General features: G+C 42.2%; 1 protein-coding gene across 4 annotated transcripts in view; it reads left to right on the plus strand.

The window, feature by feature from the left end:
• LOC138745736 (uncharacterized) overlaps positions 1–5,746 on the plus strand; it is a 34,354-nt gene extending 28,608 nt beyond the window's left edge. For 2 of the 4 annotated variants that reach the window (XR_011346461.1, XR_011346462.1), the window contains 2 exons: positions 1,641–1,702; positions 3,824–5,746. Coding sequence is in view for 1 of the 4 variants with exons in the window: in XM_069903009.1 (XP_069759110.1) it covers positions 287–1,234 (948 nt within the window). In the remaining 3 variants the exon portion in view is untranslated. Of the gene's footprint in view, positions 1–33; positions 1,703–3,823 lie in introns of those variants that run through there. The other 2 variants (XM_069903009.1, XR_011346463.1) reach the window with 2 other exon arrangements.
• The last annotated feature ends 3,235 nt before the right edge of the window (positions 5,747–8,981 follow it).

The raw sequence follows: 8,981 nt of genomic DNA on the forward strand, positions 1-8,981 counted from the left end.
TGTTCTTTGTTCTCAATTTTTGTCTCGAGCAATTTCTTTAAAGGTACTTTAATTTCTAACAAATGGGGGCTCGTCCGGGATCACACTCCCTCCACTGACAGAGTACCCCGACGACGAGAGTAGGTGCACCCCGGCTGATTCAGCTGGACTCACAAGCGACGGGTGGCTGGTCAGTGGAAGAAGCGAGTGATATCCGAGAAGAGGCATTGAGAACAAACGACGGAAGGAAGCGCGCTAGAGCATTGCTACTGGAACACGGTAAGAGTAATTTTACTTGTTTATAAGTATGGGAATAATGAGTAGCAAGGAAGAGAGTCCTGGTTCAGGATGTGAACACCAGATAGCTACGTACAGCCCGCTTGGGTTGATGTTATCTGAGTGGGGCACGGGAAAGACCCGTGGGAAAGACAAACTGACAATGGTCGGGTATTGTTGTATTGAATGGGTTAAATACCCGGTTAAAGGGAGCTCCGTGTACTGGCCAAAGTTCGGATCCGAGGATGAATGGATGTGTCAAGCTTTGAACATCTGGCTCTATCAAAACCAGAAAGACAATGTTGAGAGCAGGGAATATGCAGCCTGCTGGCTCAAGGGACCCATTGAACAACTGGTTTTGAATGAGAAAGAATTCAGTGATAAGAGAGAGGAGGAACCTTTTGTCCCTGAATCACAGGGTTGGGATGTGTTACATTCCCTCCCTCCACCTTATGTTCCTCCTATGCCGGCTCCTATCTTTCCTTCCCCTCCTATGACCTACCCTTCTGCACCTCCCCCTCCTCCCCCACCACTAGAGAAGAAAGAGGAGAACCGGAGTGGTATGGTGACTCGCTCACAAAGCGCTCGATTACCACCTCCGTTGACAGTAGAGGTAGAACATTGTAATTCAGAACAGCGTGAGATCCCTCAGGAAGAAGTGGCAGAACCCTGCGATTCACTTCTCAGGGAACAGGAACACAAATCTAAGAAACCAGAAATTAGCTGGATGCGACCCCTGCGGGAGGTTCCCGTGGGAGAAGGTCTGGGGTTCGTAAATGTGCCCCTGACCAGCACTGAAGTACGTAATTTCAAGAAAGAATTAATCTCCCTGATAGAAGATCCCCAGGGATGTGCCGAACAGTTAGACCAATTTTTGGGACCAAATATATATATTATATGGGGGTCTCGACATAGAATCCCCAGCAGGGGAACAATTGGTACTAACAGGTTTTGTTACCAACTCAGCCCCAGACATTAGGAGAAAATTACAAAAGACAGAAAATTGGCATGAGCAGGGAATAACCCAGCTTCTACAGATCACACAAAAAGCATTTGTCCAGACATCTGAGGATAAGCAGAAAGCAAAGGCTAACATTTTGATGCAAGCAGTTAAAGGAATAGTAGATGAGTAACATGAAAAAGGCAGGGACTGTGTGCCAGCTCCTCAATGTTGGGAGAAGCGTCGGGAGTGGGAGAGTAGAGACCAGAGATAATTTCATAAATCACGACTTCCCACTTCAGTCACTGACCAATATTGATTAAAATTCATGCTAAAAATTAAATGTCATAAATGATCGTTTTTCAATACTGTAGAATTAGCGAATTTAACTACCAGTTAATTCCAATTCATGAAATAAATTGTATTCAAATGTGATTTTGCACAGGGAGTACCTGAGAGCTGAGTGATGTTATAACATTTGCAGGGAGAAATGTTTGCGCAAATAGGGTGAGTTCTATACATCTTAACTTTAAGTGTATGTGAGATAAAGAAAGGATCTGATGTGTAAAGTGGCTGGTTCAGCCAGTTGAAGGGGGAGTGTGCATGTCCCTTTAAGTGCACTGTGGCACTTGAAATTGAGGCTCCAGGCACCTGTCTTGCAGTTAGAGGAATGGAGCCCTATCAATAGATTTAGTACATTTGTTCTACACATTCAGCAGTCAAGGTCCGTGAGTTTAAAGATCACCCACCTCTGGGGATTCCTATGGGGATTCCTATAAGTTTAATCATTCATTTCTCTGGTGCATTTTCCTCCGGAGTGAAATTAATGCCTCGGCACAATTTCTCTGTATTGCCGCTGTTATTTAATTCATGATAACTTTCCCCATTCATCAGGTTTATATTTAAATCCGGTAGTGTGGAAGTTACATTGTAAATAATCACGGAGGTAAACCCTGCGCGACTGGATTCAGCTTAATGGAGAAATAAACCTGCGAACTGGTCTATGGTGGTGTGTGAGTACTGCAATAGGTGGAATATGATTTAAATTGGTGGCATCGTTCAGAACAATTGGGCGCATAGGAATAATAGCATTAATTACTCACAGATCTTGTACCTGATACTATTCACTACATCCCGGCTTCAGGACTGGGAAATTGGCATGGTACAGAGAAATTGCCATGGCACCAATATTTCTTGATTCACTAATGACTCCACAAGCTCCAGGATTCATGCAGCTAAACTTTAAGTGCAATATTATAGAAACTAGCCGGTACTTAAATGATTGTGTGTGCAATCAACATTGGAAAAATATGAAAGGTAATACAGGTGCTCCCCTACTTATGATTTTACGATGACACAATAGCATGACTGTCATTTACTTTCATATAATGTGTTAAAGGTCATCACAAGCATCATTGATTTTTCCAATAAACTTTGATAATTTCTCTAAGGTGAATTTTTTGTAGCCTCGTTGGTTAATCACATTTTCGGAAAGCTTACAAGGACTGTTGGGAGAGAGCAGGGTAGTGAGATCAGTATGAGGACTGATACAGTGCTGTTAATGTTAGACAAGGTACCTCTCCAATTAAGATTTTTTTTCAACTTAAGCTGGGTCTGCTGGAACGCAACCCTATCGTAAATTGAGGAGCACCTGTGATGTTCTTCTATCTAAAGCCAGCTTTAGATAAACTCTTATCATTCTGACAAATCCAGGACTAAGTCTAATTTTCCTCCAGCCTTTGAGCAAGCGCTTCCACTGCTGCATCTTACTGATCACCTCCTCACCAATGAATCAGGAGACCATGGTGTATGGCACTCACTGCACAAGCAGTCTGAAAATGTGTACAAGCCTGTTCAACTTCATTTTACAAAATCAACAATCGGTTCCAGGCTCCCCAATGCTCTCTGTGGAGAGAAAATTTCCAGATTTTTACCCTTTTAATGCCCTTGGTTATGTTTGCCTCTTCTCAAAGATTACATGGCTGCACAGAGGAGCAAGGCTGAAAATGCCTTGAAGTAATCTGTTGGCTGCACTTGTGACCTTTAGTCAGAAAATGCATGGGCTCTTGTCTCACTTTGGGTAGTGCAGCGGTTAGTTCAACTATATTACAGTGGCACTGATGAGTACATGGATGTGAGGGGGTTGGAGGGTTATGGGCAGGGAGTAGGTAGGTGGAACTAGTTGGAGTTTCATGTAAATCGGTGCGGACTAGAAGGGCCAATATGGCCTGTTTCAGTACTGTTATTGCTATATGGTTATTATATGGAATATGGTTGTGAGCTGTGGCACAAGGCATTTTACTTAAGGCAGAACTAAAGGTTGAATATGTTTCAAGTTCTCTTGCAGAGGCTCTTGTGCTACAATGTCTGTTATGTACTCTAACAAATTGGAGGGTTGTGCCCCATACAGACAAGCAGCTCCAACTGCATTTTAATAAGGTCTAACATATTCAAAACCCATGCAAATATGGTTTGTGTTTCATTTTACAATTTTTATACTAACACAAAGGAAAGTCAGATTGTTATTCATTTTATTAAAATCTAGTGATTGGATATATGTAAAAGCATGGCAAGAGGATCAACTAAAACCTGCCTGGGATGGTCCCTGCTGTGTACTTTTAATTACAGACACCGCAGTAAGAACAAGAGAGAAAGGCTGGACCCACATTCAAAGAATTAAACCAGCTTCTGAACCACAACATCACGACACACAGATTCAACCCTCAACCTGGCGTGCAGTTCCTCATCCTTCAGACCTGAAACTTACACTGCGCCGTGACAAAGTGCCGTAATGTTACATTTATTGTTGTATTTTTTTTAACTGTTTATACATTTATTGTTGTATTTTTAACTGTTTATTTTTTTAACTGTTTATTCATTTATTGGGGTATTGTTTGTTAACTGTTTATGTCACTTCATTACTCGCTATGTTTTAAGTCCTCCTGGAATAGGGGCAGCAGAGGTTACAATTGTGCTCCTTTAGAATGTAGACAGGGCATAGATTTAATGTATAGTCATAGTGGGATATGGGTTAACAAGGGATTCCAATACGGACCAGGGGAACTGAACAGCTTTAGTGGAGTACATCTAATTTGTTTCTTAGCCTACACAGGTATTAAAGACAGAAGTTTTGAGGCGATAGCACAAAGGACATGGTGGGACAAAGACAGACAGAATGGTAGTCAGGATTGTACATGTAGCAGAGAGAGAGAGTTAATACATATGCTAATGTACACAGACAGGCTGCAACTCACAAGTTCAATGATACCCATGCTAATGTTAGCAGACAAGCTGCAACACACAGTTAAATCACAAGAAACAATCCCCCCCCAGCTTGGTCTCTTTTCATCACCCTGTGAAGGGGAGCACCAGTTACCAACAACGTGAGCTGCTTGACACTTTAATATCAGGCTCCAGACAGCCTTCGGAGATCGGTGGCCCTAGGGTTCGGGGCTGAAGAGGACATCAGATACTAGCCACAATTCAACGGAACCGCCTGACTACTGCTACTCGTTCGCTGCTGAAGGCAGCGTCTCTCACAGACTTCGTCAGGACAACGCTTACAAAAGTCGGGTGGTTCAAAGACACTGCTTCAATGTTTCAACGTGAATCTGCCCATGCCCATGTCCAGACGTGGCAACTTCGGACTGATGTGGGATGGACTAGACTCTTTACTGAGAACTGGAGCCTGATACTCACAACCCTAATAAGCAGCTGGACTCGCTACTCTGACTTTCATGGTGCTCCCCTACCTAAAGACTTTACACAGGTGTTACATTTCGGTTATTGACCAGCTGGGTAAAACTACACCTTACACTTGAAAGATCAGTATTACTGATCTAAAAGAAAAGTGAGGAAGGGGGGGGGGGATCAGTCACACTGACACTAGTAACCAAAGATCAGTAACACTGATCATGGTGAAAGATCAGTATTACTGATCTAAAAGAAAAGTGAGGATTGTGAGAGATGGGAAAATTGATCTAAAATTATGAACATGGAAGAAACTAAAGTTCATCAGTAAATGGCTGTAACCAGTACAAACAGGATGAACTTGGGGATTAGGATGCAGGAAAGCAGAGTCAGCACGATTAACATAAGAATCTTCTAGTCTTTGTGACAAGACCATAAGACTAAGATAAGGAGTGGTAAGGAACAATAGAATGTAGGAAGTTGAGGTAGTCTGGATCAGATAAGGGTCTCCTAGCCCTGGACAGAAGTACCAAGTCATACATTTCTAATTAGCTAACCATACACAGATTTATACATATGAAATTAGCCAACCCTAGATAGAATGAGTCAACTCTGCATACCAAGAGATTGTAGCCCCGAGAATCAGGAAGGTGTGAATAAGGACAATGACATGATGGGGCACCCACAGGATACCCCCTGGTCCTCCAAGTGTACTGAAACTGCACGTAGGCAGGAAGGATTACCTATGCCAAACCCATCCAGGGGGCAGAAGAATTTAAGGGGGAGGGCACTCTGATACTGAAATTGACTGTATAAAAGTTGGGTGAGCCCCAGTGTATGTGTGTATTCCCAGGGTAAGGGGAAGCACCCAACTTTGCATTGTTGTAGTAATAAATGTTCTTTGTTCTCAATTTTTGTCTCGAGCAATTTCTTTAAAGGTACTTTAATTTCTAACACCATCATCTTATACAACCTCACCATAACTTCCCAACTCCTATTTTCTTTTTGTTAATTAATGAAGGCCAAGATGACAAAAGCTGGCTTTAGATCCCTGTCGTCCTGTGACACCACTTTCATGGAATTATGCAACTGTGTTTTATCTCTTGCTGCCGATTTCTATAACTTGGCTGTTCAATTTCATAATGTTGGCTTCTGGACTATTTTATTGTGCCCCTTGATCTAGAGAGTTCTGGCAGAACAAAGCAATTTTGTTTTCTTTTGTCAGGTCAAATTTTGTCACATTGATCCAAAAACAAATATTTTCACCATTCCTTCATTTCAGATTCTCTGCAGCTGTCGTATTGAACCTCACAGTGACGGCATCATGTTTGTCTTGTTTATCCTTTCCCCCTCCATCCAGACAGATGTGCTGATCAACGAGTCGACTCCACTCATCCAGCACCACTGCCATTTCTGCTGCTCGGGCTTTTCATCCCACGTATTCAGTTTGTTATTTCTCCTCTTCTTTTTCTCAGCAAAGAGAATCAGGTTTGTTTGAATATCTTTCAGAATCCCAGTGAAAGGTTATCGACCTGAATGTTTTAACTCCGATTATTTTTCCAGTAGATGATCTGCTGAGTATTTCCAGCATTGAGATTTTATTTTACTTTCTTGGTGTATTACTGAGTGCTTTGAATGGGAGAAGAAATGTGGGTTGGGTTAAGTTGAGATGTCTCGATCATGGAGTGAATTTAGAAAAATAGACGTAAAAGTGGAGGGTGCATGGAAATTGTTCATTAATCTTTTCAAATTGATTTTGGAGCTATGATTGTTTTCTGATGTATGCACAGTGTTCAGAATTAAATTTTTTTGTGATGAACATGTCTCAAAATTTGTCATATTGTGGCAACAAAACAGGTGCAAATATTGTTCTAAATTACATTTTAAAAAAAGAAATTCATTTGTGCAAAATGAAGAGGAAGTGAGAGTGACTGTGTTTCCTTGTCCATTCGGAAATCTGATGGCAGTGGGGGAGAAGCTATGTTTGTACCTTTGGGTGTTCATCTTCAGGCTCCTGGACCTGTTTTCCTGGTGATCACAGTGTGAAGAAGGCCTGGTCTGGGTGGTGAGGGTCCCTGAGGATAGAGGTTGTTTTCTTGAGACTCCGCCTCTCGGAGAAGTCCTTGATACATGGGCCAGAAAGCGCGGGATACTCACATGGCTTAATTTAAACCTGCTGGCAGCAAACTCTTAATGATGTCCCACCTTGTCCCGTGGAGCCCGGCACACTATACCCATATGACAGTTTACAGCACGGTAGCAGGCCATATCGGCCCTTCGAGTCCGTGCCAGTTCACATGAACAACTCCACTAGTTTCCCCCTCCCACACTCTGCCCATATCCCTCCAACCCCTTCATATACATGTACACATCCAACCTTCTCTTAAGTCACAGAATGGACACTGCTGCAATTATCTCTTCTGGAAGATCATTCCATTCTGCCACCACTCTCTGAGTGAAGAAGCATCCTCCAACATTTCTCCTAAAGCTTTACTCCTTACCCTTAACTCATGCCCTCTTGTTCCAACCTCCCCTGCCCTCAGGGGAAAGACTCTACTCATATCTAGTCTATCTATTCCCTTCAAAATTTTAAATACCTCTATCATAACCCCCTTCAACCATCTACATTCTAATGAATAAAGTCGCAATCTCCTTAATCCTTCTCTGTGCTCTTGATGTTGTTAGTCAGGCAACATTTTTGTAAATCTTCTCTGCACCCTTTCCACCTTATCTATATCCTTCCAATAAATGGAGATCAGAACTGAACACAATTCTCCAAACTTGGCCTCACCAATGCCTTAAACAGCTATACTCTAGACTATGCTAGGATTTATGAAGGCCAGCATGCCCTGTCTACATGGGAATCCAACCTCAGTGAACCATGTACCATAACTCCAAGATCCCCCTGTTCCTCTTCATTCCCCTTAACTGTATTTGTCAACATTAAAATCCATCTGGCATCTTTCAGTCTACTATTCCAAACAAACCAAGAAAACCTTCCTCACTATTTTCGTATCTTCGGCATATTTTCTCACCCAATTAACCACCCCCGCATCCAAATCATGAATATAAATGATAAACAACAGGGGACTCAGCACCGATCCCTGAGGCACACTGCTCGTCACAGGCTTCCATCCTGACAGACAGTTGTCCACCATGACTTTCTGCTGTCTGTTTCACAGCCACCTCTGAACCCATCTCACTATCTATTAATCCCTAGTGACTGAACCTTCCTAACTAACTTTACATGCGGAACATTATCAAAAGCCTTACTAAAATTCAAATAGATCTCATCACCTGATCTACTTTTCTCATCAAAAAATTCAACAAGATTCATCGAACATGATTTTCCCTTCACAAACCCATGCTGGGTGCCCCTGATCCCTCCCTGCCTATCCAGATATTTGTACATACTATCTCGAAGAATACCCTCCATAACTTTTGCCACCACCAAACTCAAACTTATTGGCCGATAATTATTTGGCCTACACCTTGAGCTCTTTTTAAAACAGCGGAACTACATTTGCAACCCTCCAATCCCGCAACACCACACCCACTTCCAGTGATCTTTGTAAAATCACCATCAGAGCCCCGGCTATTTGCTCCCTGACCTCCTTTAACGTCCTGAGAAAAGTACCATTAGGACCAGGAGACTTATCCACCTCCATTGACCCTGGAAGATCCAAAACCCTCTCTTTAATAATCCTTATCCTTTCCATAACTAAAGCATTCATCTCATTTATCTCACATAGTCCAGTGTCCCTTTCCCTCGTGAATAGAGAAGAGAAAAAAAAATGTTCAATATCTTCCCCATCTCATACAGCTCTTGACATACACATCGCCCACCGTTACCATTTTCCAGTGGACCTACTCTATCCTTCAACCTCCTTTTACTGTTCATGTATCTGTAAAAACCCTCATGATTCACGTTCACCTTATTAGCTATTGACACCTTATACCATCTTTTTGCCTTTCTAATTTCCCTTTTGAGGTTCTTTCTGCAATCTAAGTAAGGATCAATCTTTTGTTTCTTATATTTAGCATGGGCCTCCCTCTTATCCTGAACCGTTCCTAATTTTTCTAGAAAACCACGGCT

The sequence above is a fragment of the Narcine bancroftii genome, chromosome 11 (genome assembly GCF_036971445.1).
Source record: "Narcine bancroftii isolate sNarBan1 chromosome 11, sNarBan1.hap1, whole genome shotgun sequence".
NCBI lineage: Eukaryota > Metazoa > Chordata > Chondrichthyes > Torpediniformes > Narcinidae > Narcine > Narcine bancroftii.